The sequence below is a fragment of the Lithobates pipiens genome, unplaced genomic scaffold, assembly GCF_037356315.1.
Source record: "Lithobates pipiens isolate NorthernLeopardFrog02 unplaced genomic scaffold, aLitPip1_a1.2 Scaffold_19, whole genome shotgun sequence".
NCBI lineage: Eukaryota > Metazoa > Chordata > Amphibia > Anura > Ranidae > Lithobates > Lithobates pipiens.
Genome location: NW_027507764.1, coordinates 55059071 through 55079017, shown reverse-complemented (window position 1 = coordinate 55079017; position 19947 = coordinate 55059071). Strand labels below are relative to the sequence as shown.

General features: G+C 43.3%; 1 protein-coding gene and 1 non-coding gene across 5 annotated transcripts in view; one reads left to right on the top strand and one right to left on the bottom strand.

Annotated features, from left to right (window-relative positions):
• DYNC1I1 (dynein cytoplasmic 1 intermediate chain 1) overlaps positions 1 to 19947 on the top strand; it is a 792350-nt gene that overhangs the window by 550720 nt on the left and 221683 nt on the right. For all 4 annotated transcript variants that reach the window (XM_077490748.1, XM_077490750.1, XM_077490749.1 and 1 more), the window contains 3 exons: positions 7391 to 7537; positions 14393 to 14506; positions 18986 to 19119. In XM_077490748.1, the coding sequence (XP_077346874.1) occupies positions 7391 to 7537; positions 14393 to 14506; positions 18986 to 19119 (395 nt within the window). The remainder of the gene's footprint in view (positions 1 to 7390; positions 7538 to 14392; positions 14507 to 18985; positions 19120 to 19947) is intronic.
• On the bottom strand, positions 18742 to 18930 carry LOC143999718 (U2 spliceosomal RNA). The gene has a single exon (XR_013278132.1). It is a non-coding gene; the product is annotated as a U2 spliceosomal RNA (small nuclear RNA).

Sequence of the window (19947 nt, the reverse complement as noted above, 5' to 3'; positions counted from 1 at the left end):
TATACAAGTATTTCATTCATTCATTCATTCAACTTATGTAGTAGGATTTGAATGGGGGGGGGGCAGCGCCCATGCGCCCTTAATGGATGGGACCCCCTGACTCAAAGGATATATATAAAGGATCCAGCAAACTCAAACATAGAAAAAGAAAAAAGAATCTCACTGTGGCGCCACCCCATTAGTTTCAAATTCCATACAATGTAAATTCCCCTAAAGAAGAAAGGCCGGGATCCAGCCGGATACGAGGCTATTCCTCCACCGGGGAAGGGACTTTAAATGTGCCAAGCAAGTGAGAAACCAAATAATATATACAAAAAACCCTCAGGTCATAAAAACATCAGTTTTATTGTATCCTGTTAAAAGATGCCATCTAGATTAACCACTTCCATACCGGGCTCTTATACACCTTCCTGCCCAGACCAGTTTTCAGCTTTCATCACTCTAGCGCTTTCAGTGACAATTGCGTGGTCATACAACACTGCACCCAAACGAAATTTTTATAATTTTGTTCCCACAAATAGAGCTTTCTTTTGGTGGTATTTAATTACAGCTGGGAGTTTGATTTTCTGCTAAACAAATAAAAAAATGACCGAAAATTTTGAAAAAAATATTTTTTTGTTTCTGTTACAAATCCTTATAAATAAGTATGTTTTCTCCTTCACTGATGGGCACTGATGGGGCTGCACTGATGGGCACAGATGAGGTGGCACCGATGATGGGCACTAATATGTGGCACTGATGGGGCACTGATAGGTAGCACTGATATGCAGCACTGATGGGCACTGATTGGTGGCACGGATGGGCACTGATAGGCGGTACGGATGGGCACTGATAGGCAGCACAGATAGGTACTGACAGGTGGAACGGATGGGCACTGATAGGTGGCACGGATAGGCATGGATGGGCATGGATAGGTGGCACTGATGTACACTAATAGATGGTGCTGATGGATGCCAATCGGTGCCAAACAATAATGCCTGCCAAACAATGATGCCCATTGTGGGCACTGATGGCATCCCTGGTGGTCTAGGGTGGCATACCTGGTGGTGACATCTCTGGTGGTCCTGGTGGCATCCTCAGGGGGGCTGCTCTGATAATCAGCACAGACCCCCCCCCCCCGTCAGAGGAGCAGCCGATCGGCTCTCCTCTACTCACGTCTGACAGACGTGAGTGAGGAAAAGCCGATCAGTGGCTCTTCCTGTTTTCATTGTGATCAGCCGTGATTGGATACGGCTGCTCACGTGGTAAAGAGTCGCTGTCAGAGAATCTTTACCTAGATCGGAGTTGCGGTGTCTCACACTGAACCTGTTACCAAGCTGAAAAACACAACTAGTTGAATTAACTTGAGTTAACACAAAATGGAGTCACTTCTGTTCAGTCATATTACTACAACCGGGGGAGTGCATCGGCTTCATATCCTGGCGACATCATATGACGTCCGGTCAGGATATCGAAACCACTTTGCCGCCATCATTTTGCTATACGGCGGGAAGCAAGTGGTTAAAATCAACGGTACTAAACAATCATACAAATGTACATAGGTATAGCAAGCGCTACATACGCTACATATGCTTCCTCAGGGTGCACGCTCTAAAGATGGCAGCTACAAAAGTAATAAGAAGAAATCTTAACAAAATTAAAAAAAAAACACTCAAAAAATAAATACTGAAACAAATATGAAGAAACATAACACGTATGTATTGATACATAAACCATATTAGCTAGGGGGAGAAAGGAAGGAGGAGGATGGGAGAGGGAGAAGGGGGAGGGGGGTGTATTAAAAGGCAGGGAGAAAAAAAAAAGAAAACAGAAGGAGAAAACAGAAAACAAGGGCAGAGATATAGTATCACTTTAATTGTTTTCTGTGGCTCCAGTATTTGGATTTTGAATTGAGCAGAGATGTATACGTCTCTTTAAAAGAATGATAATAAGCACTAGTGTCTGTGCATTCAGAAGTAGTTAAACCTTTCTTTGCTGAAATACTTTTTTTTTTTTTTGACTGCTTATATTATTGTTATAACGTTATATGATATGCAAACAGGGTACACACATGGAATGTGGCCCCAAAACGTTTTACCTGCCCTGGGCCCTGTTTGATCTTAATTCAGCTGTATTACACTCTATCCAAAACTACAGAGGGTATAGAAAAGAATCACCCCCCTTTAGAAAAAATAACATGTTGTTGCTTTGCAGCCTGAAATGAAGACAGCCACAGTTTTTGTTTAATCCAGCTGTATTTACTCAGTGCAACTTATAACATCCAAGTGAAAGATATAACACCCAAAAAATATCTAAAGCAGAATCCCTGAGTTGCAAAAAGGATCCCCCCCCCCCCCCCCTCCTAAAAATGACTAGTAAACTCAATTGGGTGTAGCTAATCACTTTCTCAATGGTACACAAAGCCATTTGACTTTCAACTGTGATCAGCTTCAAAAGAGCTTTCCTGGAGCATTTCAGTCCCTGGTAGTGTAACTGAAGCAAACATTCAACAATAGGTGGCAAGGCACTGTCATCGGGATCTCTGGGAGAAAGTTGTAGACAGGCATAAGTCAGGAGATGGATAAAAAAAAAATAATCAAAGGCTTTATCAATGCCTAGAAGCACAGTTAAGTCTATTATTAAGAAGTGGAAGTTATTTGGTATAACACAGACCCTCCCTTGATCAGGACGTCGCTCCAAACTGGATGAAAAAGCCAGGAGGAAAGTGGTCAGAGAGGCTCGAATTTATGACAGAGTGGTCATTGTGTGCATGTAACAATATCACAAATCCTCCACAAATGGGGTATGGGAGGGTTGCAAGAAAAAAGCCACTCCTCAAGAAAGGCCACATGCAGTCATGACTGAGCTTTGCCAAAACGCACCTTGAAGATTCTGAGGCCACATGGAAAAAAGGTGTTCTGGTCAGATGAGTCTAAAATTTCATTATTTGGCCTCGACACCAAACCATCTGTCTGGTGGAAATCCAATACAGCTCACCATGGTAATATGCTGTTATGGGGGGGGGGGGGGGGGTGCTGCAACAGGGACTGGAGCACTTTTCAGGATTAAAGCAAAAGGTAGTTCAACAAAATACTAAAACAAGGGGGTGATCCTTTTTCCAAATCAATGATACTGTTTTTGATTTTTTTTTTCTGACATGTTGGTGTTATCTTTCACTTGGATGTTATAAGTTGCACTGGGTAAATACAGCTGGATAAAACAAAAACTGTGTCTGTCTTAATTTTAGGCTGCAAAGCAACACAATGCGCTCTCTTTCTCTCTCTCTCCCTCTCTCTCTCTCTCTATCTCTCTTTTTTTTTTTTTTCTCTTGCCATTCGTTTCTTCTCAAGTTTTAAATGCATTTTATCTGTACAGCCAAATTAATGTAGCATTGCCAAAATAAGTGTGGGATTGGGAAAGGGATGGGAATTGGGAAGTAATTCAGGGCATAGAAAATGAGCACAGGGAGATCAGTGGTAAAGCAAGCATAATATTTAAAAACTGAACTTCAGGCAATCAGCTAATTGCCCAGATGAAATACAGATATAAGAGGTTGCCAAACAGATTTGTATTTCAATCCATTTAGTCCTGAGATTTTCACACCTCTGCCACGTGGCACAGTCCTGCTTAGCGGGAGGAAGGGGGGACCTGATTTTGTTTCTGCTGCAGTTTCACTTATAGGTCTTATCCCCCTCATGACTGGACAGTGAAGGGGGAGTAGCACACTGATGAGCTCATCTCTTTATCACTCTGCTCTCTCCTCCTCTATGCATGCATGTTTAGCTCTGTGTGCCGCTTCCCTTACCTCCATGAGCTGGTATACAGGGACTGCAGGAGGCCAATACCAAGTCAAATTCAGGTACTTACCCTGTTTTCACATAAAAAAAGTATGTTATTTTTCAACAAAACAAGCTTACCTGTAAATGTATCAGTTAAGAGAGTTGAGACAAACCATTTACCACTGTTAGCCAGAGTTTGGCTTCAATTTGTTAGTGTATTTTAATCTGTTAGTGCATCTAACATTCCCCTTCCCCAAGAATAATAATACCATGCCCCCTGTGTTCCTTCATCCAGAGTGTAGGCACTCTAATACATGAGGTGTTTTACTGGCCAGATCACCAGGGGAGATAAAAAAAATGCCACCACATCTAATGTAGTACACTCCTAGTGTAGGTTGTTAGGTAGATTTAGGTAGCTCCTATGCAATCAGTGGAGCTGGGTTTATTGTTTAGGCCTGCTAAGTGTCTCAGAGGCTGCAACTCTGATTACTTTCCCCCTGTGTTCTAGAGGATTCTAGAATTACAGTTGGAGAAAGAACAGAGTGGGCAGCCTGAATTTTTTAGGAACTCCGGCCAATCCCTGGGGAGGCTTGCCAAGTTGGTGTTGAGAGAACCCATAAATAGTCTGATGCCTGACTAGTAGGGTGCAGAGTTCCTGGGTTCAGTCCTGCTGGAGGAGACGCCTGTTCAGGGTAGCTCTGCTCCTGTAGCAGAGTTCTAGATGGAGTCTTTAGGAACACACCGAGGTCCCAGCTAGTCTTAGCTCAGCTAGTCTTAGCTGAGGGCCCTACTTGCAACCATGAATCCAGGGATCAAGTTGGGTCTGGAGAAGCTTACTGGAGAGAGCCAGGAGGAAGTAAGTGGGGAAAGAGCCTAGCTGTACTATGGTGCTGTGAGTCTACATCCCCCTTGTTGGAAGAGCCTGGGGGGATATCAGCAGTAGGCAACAAATATAACAAATAGGATAAAAAGGCCCCTGGACTCTCAAACTGTGTGTAAAGATAACAGAAAATATGTTTGTTATCTCAGCTGTGTCAACCAGGTCACCTTTTGTGACTACCTTTGTAGACCCTTTGTCTTCATTCTTTATAGGATACAACCAATGATCCTGTGACTATGTGAGTAAGCGACCCCAGTGCTGAAGAATTAGTGACTGCGTGTAGCTTTTAAACTCTGAAAGGAGGAATAGTCAGCATAGGGGATCCTGTGGCACATTCCTTTTTGTACTGTGCATTCAGAAAGTTGAGCCCTCAAGTTATTCAGTTCTACAGTTTATTAGAATATCCCATGCTCCTCCTTCCTGTCCAAGTTCATTGTTCCCGAAAAAATAAGAAACCCTAACGCCTCGTACACACTATTGGATTTTCCGCAGACACAGCGTCAAACTTTTGTCTGAAGGGCGTGTGCCTGGATTTTGTCTTGCATACCAACGGTACACAATTGTTGGTCAACAAACACGAACGTAGTGACATACTAGTTGTACTACGAGCCGATAAACAGGAAGTTCAATTGCTAGGTGCCACCCTTTGGGCTCCTTCTGCTAATTTCATGTTAGTAGAAGTTTGGTGAGTGTTGATTCCCGCTTTTCAGTTCACACTTTTTAGCTAGTTTTTGAATGGCTGTTCGTCAAGCAGCCATTTTGCGGAATTGGAGGTGATAGCGTGTTATTTTTGGCCTTGGAGTTATTGCTTTGACTCAAGTCCAGTCCAGGAACAGGAGGAGGAGGATTTCTTGGAGCAAAAATTGGTTGCTTTATTAATCGTGATCAATTATGTCATATGCCTTTGGTGCGGGAGCTCCAGGAGAATAATCCGGATGGTTTTCGGAATTTTCTCCGGATGACGGACCTCTGCTTTCACCGACTCCTGGCATTGTTGCCCCCTATATTAAGAAGCAGGACACATGCATAAGGCTTTTATTTTATTTTTTGATTGAAATAATGATTTGATTTTGTTATAGTTGCTATATTTTTGGATGCATAGAATGCACTTTTTGGTTAAGTTCTATTGGCAGATATTATGTCTAATTTTATTTGTTTTCTTTTTTTAATGCACAATAAAAAAATTGTGTAGAATAATACTTGGCTATGTGTTTTACTTCAAATGACAATTTGGGAGTAGGACAGTACAATTTTAAAAATACAATGTAAAATTAACAAGGGACCCCAACATAGTTGTATCCTTGAGATTAAAAACTACTGGATAATGGTGTTGTGGTAATTTTGCCAAAAAAAACAAGCATAATAATATTATTCTTGATATCCCTAGAAAAATAAAGCCTTTTTTAAAAATATGTTTGGCAGAACTCCATCAGTATCACCAGCAAAGCAGCTTCATTATTATCCCATTAAAGAAGAGAATTGTGCGCTGCATTTCGAGAATTCATAATTTGCCACGTCATGAATGTTAATTCTCCATTATGAATGCTAGTTTACAAGACCTTGTGGCTCGTCCTTACTTCTGGCTCGTCCTTACTTCCAAGCATGCGTGTTTGTACTTTGGACTTTTGTCTGACAGACTTGTTTACACACACTCGGATAATCTGACAACAGATCACTGTCCGTGGAAAATTTGCTAGTCTGCAATCCAACATTTGTCGGCTGAAAGTTGGCCAACATACTAACGGTCAGATTTTAGGCAAACAGTCTGTCATCACACAATTCCCAGACTAAAATCCGATCCGGTGTGTATGAGGTTTTAGACCAGTGATTCTCAACCAGGGTTCCTCCAAAAGTTGCTAGGTGTTCCTTCAGTATTGGGCAATTTCTGCCTCTCAGATAAGTTCCCACTGACACCACTGATCTTTTTAGCTATCTGTAAGGAGGTTCCAGATGACCACAAGTGTAAGGACCTTTCTTCCCACTGACCATCACACTAATGTATCATGAGTTCTAGATTTCTAATTTTTAGCGGGGGTTCCCCGAGACCGGAGAACTATTTCAAGGGTTCCTCTGTGTTGAAAAGGTTGAGAAAGGCTGCTTTAGACTGTTCTTTGGAGCCGGTGGAAGATTGAGGAAAATGCTGGGTGCCTGGCTCTGTGTGCTCTAAGTGGGGATATAGGACTGCATCCTCCTACGGGGCTGTGCTACATTTGGGTTTGTGTTCAAAGCTTTTAAAGAACCTTCAGCTCCTGTTTAGGGACGTCAAACACAGACCGTAATGGGAGTGCTGATTCTCACTTTAAAAAAAAACTGCTAACATTCTTCAGCATTACTTAAAACGTGCTAAAAGCATCCTACAAGATTGCTTTAAAGGGCGGCCAACACTCTCATTAAGATCTTTGTACAGCGTCCACAAACTGGGACTGAATGTTGATAAGTCCTCTAGAGGTCGTAGAGGTCAGCCGGAGGAACCAGTGAGACCCAGAAGATTGATTTTACAGAAGACTTCAGGGCACCGTTTCTCAATAAAGCAGAGTTCAGTGCCATGGGCAGCTGAAGAGGTAATTATTATCTTTCTACGGGTACTTGCTTCCCAGAGGCTTCTAATGTGACCAGGTCTTTGTAAAAGCTTGCTGTACACAATGGTTCTAAACAAGCTGAGGCCTAAATATGAAATAAAGGTAGCCTTCTAAATAATCAGCCATTGGTTATTCGCATTGGTTAAGGTGATCGTTTCTCTTCTGCCTTGCAGTCCTCTGTCATGTCGGTCTGCTTTGCTCGGTTTCATCCAAATCTCGTGATCGGTGGAACGTACTCTGGACAGATAGTTTTATGGGATAATCGCAGCCATCGGAGGACTCCAGTTCAAAGGACGCCACTTTCTGCTGCAGCGCACACTGTAAGGCTGACATGTTCATTATTGTCTGTTATTGATGACCCTCTCTTTCTATCTGGCTTATTTAATAGGGTAACAAGCAAAGAGCAACCAATTATCTTTCACAGGTGGCTGCTCTAAAGTGATGACTAGGACTGGAGTTGTTGTACTGTTTATATTGCCAATGCTCTATCAAATGTCTGTTGATGCTTGAAAAAATATTTCAAATGTTTTATGTGGAAATAAACACGCCAGTTACCTGGGGCCATATTCACACTTGTGCGTTGTGGTGACATGAATTGTAATGGTAATGCTAATGCATAGGTGTATGCATATTGCGGTGTGTTACCATTTATTTTGAGTGGCACCTCAACACAACCTGTGTTATTGAACACTGCAAGACATCAATGAGAACATAAGGTCTGTACCCCCAAAGCTTAACCGCTTCAGCCCCGGAAGATTTTACCCCCTTCCTGACCAGAGCACTTTTTTGCGATTCGGCACTGCGTTGCTTTAACTGACAATGCGGTCGTGCGATTTTGCACTTAAAAAAAAAAATTGACGCCCTTTTTTTCCCACAAATAGAGCTCTTTTGGTGGTAATCTATCACCTTTGCTGTTTTTATTTGTTGCGCTATAAACAACAAAAGAGTGACAATTAAAAAAAAAAAAAAAAGCAATATTTTTTAATTTTTGCTATAATAAATATCCCCCAAAAATATATATAAACTATTTTTTTCCTCAGTTTAGGCCGATATGTATTCTTGTACATATTTTTGGCAAAATAAACACAATAAGTGTATATTGATTGGTTTGCGCAAAAGTTATAGCATCTACAAGATAGGGGATAGTTTTAGGAAATTTTTATTATTTTTTTTTACTAGTAATGGCGGCGATCTGCGATTTTTATCGGGACTGCGACATTTTGACACATTTTTGGAACCATTGCATTAATACAGCGATCAGTGCTATGAAAATGCATTGATTACTGTAAAAATGTCACTGGCAGTGAAGGGGTTAACACTAGGGGCCGATCAAGGGGTTAATATGTTCCCTATGTATGTTCTAACTGATGGTGGGAAGGGACTGTGCAGGGGAGATGACAGATCGCTGTTCATACTCTGTATGAACAGACGATCTGTCTGTTCTCCCCTCAGAGAACTGAAAACTGTGTGTTTACACACACAGATCGCAGGAGCCCGGCGGTGATCACAGGGCACTCGCCTCGGCTCAGTGGGCGAGCAAGGGGCCAGCGGTGCGCATGTGCACCCTAGTGGCCAAATGTGTTACCGACGTAACATGACAGCGATTCGCGTAGCCGAGCCATGTTGCAGCAGTATAACTGTGGTGGCTGGTCGGCAAGCGGTTAATAAACAATCTAGAGGTTGCCTTTTTAAAATGTATTTCTGATTGGATAGGGCATAGAGAGCTGTGGGATACTCCATGAACGCTGAGCAGTGAATTGTGGACACTCCCTACTGTAATATTACTTCTCAGAACAGTCTCTCACACAAAAGCCCAGAAAATGAACAGAACCGGGACACCTTCAGAAATGTCTCAGGCCAGGCAAGCACCAGTAAAGATGTGCTAGGGATGTCAGCAGCAACAGTCACTAGGATTTTCCCTTCAGGTCTGTTCACACAATGTCCTCGGGTACTTGGATTCCTCCTTCCTGGTATCAGACAGACAATACCTCCACGAGTCTCCTAGACTGGATCCCCAGTAAATTCCCTTGCTTAGCTTCAGAGATTTTAGTAGAACAAGCCCCCCCCCTTAGTTCTGGCACAGCTGGAACCCCGATGAGCACAAGTAGAGTTTTCAGCTGGGCTTCCCAGAAGGGCAGCAGCCCTTCAGGCTGGGAACTTCTCCTCCTGGACAAAAACCCCTAGGCTGCCTCAAGCTCCAGAGTATTTATGTATTCAGCAGCCACCTACAGAGCATCCTCCCCCTAGGGATTGGCTGAGACCATATATATATTCAGACTGCTGGTTTGCATCCTCCCAACCCACTATATTCTGGAATCCTCCAGAAGACAAAGGAGAGCAATCAAACCTACAGCCTGCAGAACCCAGAACAGATCAAAGAAATCAAACACTGCTCCACTAGTTACAGTGGAGCCAAAAATAAACTAAATTTGCCTTGCTTTCCTATCAACCTATTCAGGAGGGTGCTACAAATACATTTGTCTGTAACTTGCAATATAAATGAAATGTAACAGATTAGTGGTTGCAATCATTAAGGCAGGATCAATTATTATCCCCCTAGTTGGGGTACATTTATTAAGCAGCTGTGTATTAACCACTTTCCGACCACTGCACGCCGGCACAATGGCAGCGGTGGACAAATAGACATGCCTGTATGCCCCCTTTAAGGGGCGGGGATAGCAGGCATGCATACACAGCTGTACAATGTGACCATGCCCGCGGGACTGGTGGACGTGATATCCACCGGTCTCCCCCTGATCGTGTCACGGAGCCTCGGAACGGGGAAGTGTAAACAAGGCATTTCCCTGTTCTGCCTAGTGACATGACAGAGATCACTGCTCTCTGTCATCGGGAGCAGGGATCACTGTCATGTGACTAGTAGCCCACCCCCCCCCCCCCCCCACAGTTAGAATCACTCTCTAGGACACACTTGACCCCTTCATCGCCCCCTAGTGGTTAAACCCTTCAATGTCAGTGTCATTTACACAGTAATCCGTGCATTTTTATAGCTGTATAAATGACAATGGTCCCAAAATAGTGTCAAAAGTGTCCGATGTGTCCACCATAATGTCGCAGTCCCAATAAAAATAGCAGATCACCGCCATTACTAATAAAAAATAATAATAATAAAAATGCCGTAAAACGATCCTCTATTTTGTAGATGCTATAACTTTTGTGCAAACCAATCAATAAACGCTTATTGCGATTTTTTTTTTTACCAAAAATATGTAGAAGAATACATATCGGCTTAAACTGAGGAAAAAATAGTTTTTTTATAAATTTTTGGGGGATATTTACTGTAGCAAAAAGTTAAAAATATTGCGTTTTTTTCAACATTGTCGCTCTTTTTTTGTTTATAGTGTAAAAAATAAAAACCACAGAGGTGATCAAATACCACCAAAAGAAAAGCTCTATTTGTGGGAAAAAAACAACATCAATTTTGTTTGGGTGCAATGCCGCACGACCGCGCAATTTTCAGTTAAAGCGACGCAGTGCCGAATCGCAAAAAGTGCTCTGGTCAGGAAGGGGATAAAATCTGAAGCGGTTAATTAATGTGCAATTTGCATTCAAAAATTTTAGAATTCATCTTTAGGTCTATTTTGCAAACAAAGCAGCTGACTTTGTTCTCAGTAAATGTGTGGCCAATTACTGTCTGTAAGTAGAATTTGTCAGCTGTGCCATATCTGCCAGCAGTTATTTAGAAAATAAATTGAACCTCAGCACTGTTGCAGAACTTTAAATTGTTAACAAGTATTTTTTAAATACATGCAGATATGTTAATGTTCATAGTTGCCAATTTATTACACAAAATGTCATACATAAACTAAATCTGTCCCAAACCTACATGAAGCAACTGATGAGAAACTACAAACAATAAGATACTTTTGATAATGATATCATTCACAGTTTTGAGCTTTTTATGCATTGTAAAAATATGTATATGAAACAGACATGGTATAAGGACACTGGGGTCTACAAGACCAGATGGAGGGCTTTATTTTTTTTTATAATACCCTGTTTGGGGGTCTAAGGCCAGTCATACAGGGTTAGAATCTGAGCCAGTTCCTGTTGATTCAATCCATTAATGGGCAGGCTGAATGTACCATGTTGATCGATTGATCAACTTGGGTACAACCAATCTGACAGATTCGCTTGCAATTATCGCAATCGGCTTCTATAGCCGCTAGTGATAATCACTGTCTTCTCCTGGCTGGGGGGGGGTGGACAATTGCTCGGCAGGAGGGATTCCCCTGTCGACACTGTCTATGTTGATGGGGGAATCGTACAAATTTCTTTCCTGCAACCCGTGGTTGCAAGAAAGAAATTGACACTGTCTATGGCCTGCTTAAGAGAGCTTAGGAAGTAAAGTAAACATGCGGTCATCAAGGTCTGCCAGTTTATAGTCTTAAAGCGAAGTTCCGTCTATTTTTTTTTTTCAGCAGCACAAATACTGCAGCTGTCCAGGGCACCCGCAATGTCGGCACTCGAGGCCGACCTGTCCCTCGGCTCTCGGGTGGAGGCGCAGCGATCTTCAGTAAGGGAATCAGGAAGTGAAGACTTGCGGCTTCACTTCCTGGTTCCCTACTGCGTGTTTCCACTGGTCCCTGCTGTCTTCTGGGACTTGTGTGTCTCCCAGAAGACAGCAGGTGGGGATGAAGAAGGTGCCGGAAGTGGCGTAGATACCCGTGGGTGGCTCGGGCTATCTATGCCCCGGAAGGGGGAGCAAAGTAACTGTATTAGACAGGTATCTGCCCCCCCTCCCCCTGAAAGGTGCCAAATGTGACACCTGGGGGGGGGGGGGGGGGACAGAAGTTCCATTTTTGGGTGGCTAGTAGATTCAAATGATGTTTTCTTATATCCTGAACTCTGCTCAACGGATGCAGCCATTACACAGTCAAGTGATGGTGTCACACTACCCAGAATGTGGAATGAGCAAGTAAATGGAGACTCCAGTAGCAAGAGGTAGACCCCATTGCTATGACCATTTGTTGTGGTGGTGTAGGACACAAAGTAATGCACTCCGATCAGCCATCCCCACTGGGAGAAGACAGTGATTATCGATAGCGGCTACAGCAGCCTCTTGCAATAATTGCAAGCAAATCTGGCAGGCTGGTTGTGCCCAAGTTGATTGATCGATCAACTTGGAACATTAAGCCTGCCCATTAATGGTTTGAATCTCGGCTGGTTCAGCAGGAACTCGAACTGTGTATGGCTGGCCTTAATATGACTGTTTTAATCCATTTAGCACCAATATTAGAGCCAGTGCACTCTGGAATCACTTCTCAGTAAACAATCGGGTCTGACACGCCTCCTTTCTTCATCTGCAAAACAATTCTGTATTAGTAAACAGGAGGGTGTGGCTGCTACTCAGCTATGCCAGCCTAAAGCACTGCAGGTGGAGAGCAGGGAACAGAATTTTGAATGTGCATTTCCAAACAAAAATCAGTCAGAAATCATAACCCAGTGATGGATTGAAGATAATCAGACCGGATGCTGGGGAGACTCCAAACGATGGAAACCCATGGGGGGCGTCTCTCGGAATGTTCCTCAAGTTGTCCGAATCAGGTGTGGCCCAATTGGGATTCCAGCCTCGGATACAGGGGGGGGGCTCACGGAAATTGTAATAGAGAAAAAAGAAAGCTCCAAATGGTGCAGGTCAAAAAATAACCATCAGGTTTTATTAAAAGGTCATAAAAATGGACAAAAATTATGACAAGTGATCACAGAAAAAATAACCATCAGGTTTTATTAAAAGGTCATAAAAATGGACAAAAATTATGACAAGTGATCACAGAAAAACAGGATAAAAGCAATGTGGGGTGCCAGATGCGAGCCCAACGTGTTTCGACAAAGAATGTCTTCAACAGGGGCATAATATATATGCCCCTGTTGAAGACATTCTTTGTCTAAACGCATTGGACTCGCATCTGGCACCCCACATTGCTTTTATCCTGTTTTTCTGTGATCACTTGTCATAATTTTTGTCCATTTTTATGACCTTTTAATAAAACCTGATGGTTATTTTTTGACCTGCACCATTTGGAGCTTTCTTTTTTCTCTATTACAATTTCCGTGAACCCCCCCCCCCCCCCTGTATTCGGGGCTGGAATCCCAATTGGGCCACACCTGATTCCGACAACTTGAGGAACATTCTGAGAGACGCCACCCATGGGTTTCCATCGTTTGGAGTCTCCCCAGCATCCGGTCTGATTATCTTCAATCCATCATTTGGTTCCATGTTTGGATCCCAAGTGCTTTTGACTCAACTGTCGTAAGACTGGCGAGTCCACTTCATCTGGTAAGAGTATTCTACCTACCTTTTAGATCACTTCAGACAAGTTGATACATCTGGTTGCACTTGATCAGTGAAACGTCTATTCCTTCTGAAGATTTATCACAACACTTGTGCACTAGCTATATTATAGAGGACTTTACTCACAGTTTTTTTAGTATTCATGATTGTTTATACACAGATATTTTTTTCTTGTGATTGTATTATCTTTTTATACAGATTTTTTATTTAAATTAGCGCTACACTATTTGTTGTTTTATATTTGTTGAACTTTGTTTGTTTGAAGTGTTGGCAGCTGTTTTTGCACGTTTTTGTGCTGGTTTGACATAGCGCGGTGTTTCCCCCCTATTTTCACAGAAATCATAACCCACCTGGGTACAACCGGGGCTAGATTTTCATCACTGCAGCCTACTATGGTCACCTATTTTACACAGAATATTTATTTTATTTTATTTTTTAGCCCTAACCTGGCTTAAACTATTGCGATGGTTTCACACGGGCTGTCCAATCGGGTCCACCAATCAGTTTTTCAGTATCTGATCTGATCCTGTTCGCCAAAAACTGCGTATCGGATCACAGTCAGATGAAAATGTACAAGTGGTCTGTTTACCATTTGAGAGACCCATAGAGAACAGTGGGGCTGTGTCTGCATCCGCTCTGCATAACAGAGCAGACACGGACTTGTCATCTGACTGCTCAGCTTTCTTTTTTTTTTTTCTTCTTTTTTTTTTTTTTGATTTTCATATCATTATTAATAATATAATGTTCAAGTTTTAAACATTCGCACAGAGGTTCATCAAGAGATACGTTCTGTATTTACAACTTCTTGCCCAAACAGTCACAGATCACATGAACTATAAGAGCTTTGTTTGTCTTTTAACAGCATCCCATCTACTGTGTGAATGTAGTGGGAACACAAAATGCGCACAACCTTATTACCGTTTCCACGGATGGGAAATTGTGCTCCTGGAGTTTGGATATGCTCTCAACTCCGCAGGTGAGTGCCGGCTCTACCCCATGAGAACCACTCTGACTAATGCCTTAATTGGTGCAGTCTGTTACCAGCTGTAATACAATCTTATAAAAAGCAAAGTTTAACTTTCTGCTAACGAGAAAACTTGTGTTTATTTACTACCAGTCATTAAAGAATGATGTTTTCACACCGCCATTTCTGCCTCTGCTTCTGCCTAGTATAACAGAGAGGGCACTGAAGTTTTATGCCGCGTACACACGAGCAGAAATTCCGCCAGCAAAAGTCCGATGCGAGCTTTTGGTCGGAAATTATGACCGTGTGTACGCTCCATCGGACTTTTGCTGGTGGAATTCCAGCCAGCAAAAGATTGAGAGCAGGGTCTCTATTTTTCGGTCAGAAATATTTCCGATCGGAAATTCCGATCGTCTGTACAAATTCTGGCGTGCAAAATTCCTACGCATGCTCGGAAACAATTAGACGCATGCTCGGAAGCATTGAACTTAATTTTCTCGGCTCGTCGTAGTGTACGTCACTGTGTTCTTGACGGTCGAAAGTTCAGGGAACTTGTGTGACCATGTGTATGCAAGCCAAACTTGAGCGGAATTCCATTGGAAAAATCTTGGATGGATCAACATCCGCCTGGAAGAAAATCACCTGGCTTTTAGGAAAAAACTCAAGACCTTCCTCTTTTAGCACATGATCAAAGCTCGCCACAGCACCTGGAGGCGATTCAGTTTGCATTGTGCGCTATACAAGTATTTCATTCATTCATTCATTCATTCCAATGGAATTCCGCTTGTGTGTACGGGGCATTAGGCTTGGTTTACATATGAGCCACATGCGGCTCACAGCTGGGGTCCGTTGTGTCCCTGTTCACCGTTTCAGGTCCGATTTCAGCCTGAATTGTGGGCTGAATTCAAACCTAAAACGGACCAAAAGACGCACAGCTTTTTTTCTGCAAAACATAACGGCCCTGCTGCGGAGATACGTGAACCGGCTCCATAGAGAGCCGGTCAAAATCTCCTGCTATTGCGAATTGAATGCGGGGATCTCACATCCAATTCACTATGGTGGAAACCCAGCCTTAAAGTGAAGCTAAAAAAGTTAAAAATTAAGGGAGGGCAGGTGTTTCATCAGATTTGGTGACCCGTCAGAATTTGTAACGGAAGTGACGTTCTGTCGCCAGCATCTTGCTACACCCTGCACTCCTCCACAGTAAGGATACACTGAGAAGGGAGCAAGTGGACATCTTGTTACACCCACCGGAGTTTTGCAAGTAAATCAGTTGTTTAATTGCACCAGAGGGAGATCATTCTGTAAATAAAGGCACACTACAATGTTTTCATTGTTTCACAATATGTGCAATTATAGAAATGCTCATCCTTTGAAACAAATTGGGTAAAAACATAAAGAAACTTAGGCCCCTTTCACACAGGGGCAGGAGCGGCGTCAGCGGTAAAACTGCATTATTTCGCACAGATATTTCCTAATGTTCTATTGGCCGCCGCGCAGTGTGGGGCAGTGCATGCACCAGTCTTTTTCAGCGCACGGCGCCCACACACCACCGCAATGCAGTGCTGGGAATCGGGCACACAGGACACAAGGCATTTTGCCTTGTCTCATGGAGTGACTGTTCTGGAATAACTGCCCAGCGCAGTGCCACCGCATCTGGTGTGAATTGAGCCTAAGCGCATAAAGAGGAACTGCAGTCTGCACACATAATTTCTAATAAAAACATCTTTGCCATTGTGAAGCTTCCCTCCAAACACTTTGCATATTATTTTATATATACTGTGATTCTGTACTTGCCAAATATGCTGCAAAAATCTCCCTCCACTGAGTCTGGCTGCATCCATTTTAACTCTGGGCAGCTGTTCACTTACTGGATTTACACATACACACATCTTCAGCTCTGCAGCTTTCATTGGCCCTCTTATGACTCATCATCCCTCCCATCCTGACAAACTCTCAGGAAGATGTCATAAGCCTAGGCCAGTGATGGCGAATCTTAGCACCCCAGATGTTTTGGAACTACATTTCCCATGATACTCTATTACACTGCAGTGTAGTTGAGCATCATAGGAAATGTAGGTTTAAAACATCTGGGGTGCCAAGGTTCACTATCACTGGCCTAGGCTAATGACCAGCCTAGAAACAGGAAGTGGGCTGTATAAGGTATTTACTGGCAGAATTTTTTTTTTTTACTATCCAAAGTTAAAACAACAAGGGCAGAGGATTTACTAGATGGAAAGATGAAATTACTGAAGTATCACTTTAATATTGCAAAACCTAAATATTTAATATTAATATTAATTAATTTAATACTATTTTTTTTGTGAATTGACTACTTTTTAATAGCGACCACATTAGTTATTTAAAGGGAAAATCCATGTAGTATTTATCTCTTAGTAAATTAACCCCAAAGTAAGGGTAAACCTCTCCAACCTAGTCCTAGATAGCAGTAAAAAAAATGAATATTAAACCCTACTCACGCTCTGCAAAGTAAAAAAATAAATAAAGTAATGTGTTGGCTGGATATGAGGCAACATTTCTTTCACATAAGAGACTTTGCATGTCTCACTTCCTATCTTCCTTCCAACCCTCATGTCTTCGCAGGGACAGGAAGTAGAGGGAAATCTTCCCAGCAGGAATCCAGATAGAAAAAACCTGGCACTTTGCCTAGCTCTTCTCTTAACTTAACCCTGAGCCTAGGTTCACACTAAATGTGGGTTTAAAATTGTGCGAGTTCACCTGAACCCGCACGATTTCAAACTGGCATTTCAGTCTGACTTCAGTGGGCGATTTGAGAAACATCTGTGCGGCTTCCTGCACAGATGTCTATTGAAATCGCCCCCGAAGTCACCAGAAATAGTGCAGGAACTACTTTTGGGAATCGGTGCTGCACTGCAGAGTCAGATTTGCACCGATTCATACCGTGCCATTGCCGGTGTTCTATCGAATTGTGCCCGCCGTCGAAAAGTGCCCACGCATGTGCAGTACTGAAGGGCATTCCAGCTGATTTACCGATCAGCAGCCGTGACGTCACCATAGTGCATGCGCACATCGTAGGCGGAATTTTTTCGACAGGGGATACCAAGGTGGCACAGTGGTATAGTGAGTAGCACTCTCAGCTAGCAGTAAAAAGGGTCACTGTTTCAAATCCCAACCACAACACTACCTGCCTGGAGTTTGCATGTTCTCCCTGTGCCTGCGTGGGTTTGCTATGGGTACTGCAGTTTCCTCCCACACTCCAAAGACATGCTGGTAGGTTAATTGGCTTCCGTATAAATTGGCCCTAGTATATGAATGTGAGTTAGGGACCTTAGATTGTAAGCTCCTTGAGGGTAGGGACCGATGTAAATGTACAATGTATATGTAAAGTGCTGCGTAAATTGATGGCGCACTATAAGTAACTTATATAATAATAATAATAAGCGGAAGGAGACTGTAGTTGTCAGATTGTGCCTCCCTGCAGGGTGGATTTTGTCTGTGTTGCAACCCCGCCCTTAGACACAGGCAAAACCTGTCATTCAACACACCAAATCCCCCCTGCAACACAGACAAAACCCGACATTGAGCACACTGTAAACCCATCCCACAACAACAAGGCACAATCTGACAACTACGTTCTCCCTATGCTGTTTGCATAGCTTTCAACTGTGCCCGTCAAATGGTATCTACCGTAGAAAAATGCTTCCTACCGTGTGTGCATGTGCTATGGTGATGTCAGACCAGCCGATTGGGAAATCAGCTGGAGTGCCCTTCTGTACTGCGCATGCTCGGGCACTATTCATTAGAGCACTGGCAATAGGCTCTGAATTGGCATGCAATTTGACATGCCAAATCCCATGTCAAATCAGTCCAATGTGAATGGGGCTAAAGCTCATTTGGCTGTACTCTGACCTGTTCTCAGCAGACAGCGGGCTGAAGCCACAGAGCCGGTCCAGGCTCAGGAAAAATCGCAAACCATATGGTCGGGATCCGCCCACATGCCTGCAACAGTACCTGGCTCAGCCTCTCAGCAAGCTCCCACCCCCTCCACAGCCCAGAGCTCTAGTAAATAAGGGGGAGCAGAGCACGGTAAATGACAGTTATTAGCTCTCTGCTCATGGAGCTGTAAGAACCAAGCGATCCATGGTGTTTGATTGCTTGGTTCTCAGTCTTAGAGCAGGCAGGGGTCCGATGCTGCATCCACCTACTGTAGGTAAGTATGATTCAAGTAAAAAAAATCTTTCCCATAATTTTTTTATTTTTTTTTTCCTTGGTGCATTGGTCCTCGAGGTACTGCAATACCAGGTTGATGCGTGGAGTGGACAGAGCAAGCTCTTGTTCCATCTTCCATTTCTAAAAATCCATTTAATATGATCCCCAGAGAGGGGGCATATCAGATAATAAACTGATAAGAACAGATACTACGCTTGATCTTAGCCAAAAGGCCAAGACTCACTCCATACTTCTCTTTTAAGAATTTCTCACCTTAATGAAGGTTTTTGTTTATTCCAGGAAAGTATGGAACTCGTCTACAATAAATCCAAACCAGTGGCAGTTACTGGGATGGCGTTTCCTACTGGAGATGTTAATAATTTTGTAGTCGGAAGTGAGGAGGGGACAGTGTACACAGCTTGCCGCCATGGAAGGTATACAAAGCTATTTGATATCAGTTTAATTGTAATTATGTATTTTGCAAAATGTGCTGTTTAGTGGAGGCAAATTGAATCAGTGGTGTTTGATGCCAAGAGATAGATCTCGGTTTCGGACAGAGAGATTTTAGCGCTGGTAAAGTAAGTGTGGATTTGCAAGACTTAGACCCTGTTGCCAGACCATTTCAAGTAAAGTGATAGTAAACTTGTTTTTGTTATTTTTACCTACAGGTAAGTTTATAGTAAAGCTTACCTGTAGGTAAAATGAATATCTCCTAAACGTGCACCATTTAGGAGATATTCTAGTAAGCAGCAACCGGTGACGTCACCGGCACATGTGCTCTGAAGGAACAGGAAGAGCTGTGTGCCATGGCCACGACTCTCCCCGTGCATGTGCATCATCCTCATGCCTCCTCTCAACACAAATCACCACTCCTAGCACACCTCCTTAAAGCGGAGTTCCACCCAAAAGTGGAACTTCTGCTCGTTGTACTCCTTCCCCTCCTCCGTGGCCACATTTGGCACTTTTCGTGGGTAGAGGGGACAGGATACCTGTCTTTCACAGGTATCCTGTCCCCACTTCCGGGAGCCTCAGCCAGAAGTGGGGACAGGATGGGGACAGGACAGCGTTATCGCTGGGGCTCTCTCCTCCTTCCCCGGCCACCGTGCCAGTAGGAGAGAGGAGCGGAGCCTCGCGCATGCGCAGTAGGGTTCCCGACATGAAGCCGTAAGGCTACACTGCCAGGTTCCCTTACTTGCAATGGAGGCGGTATGCACCCGACAGCTGATGGAAACATCAGCTGCAGTGCCGACTTCTCTGGACTC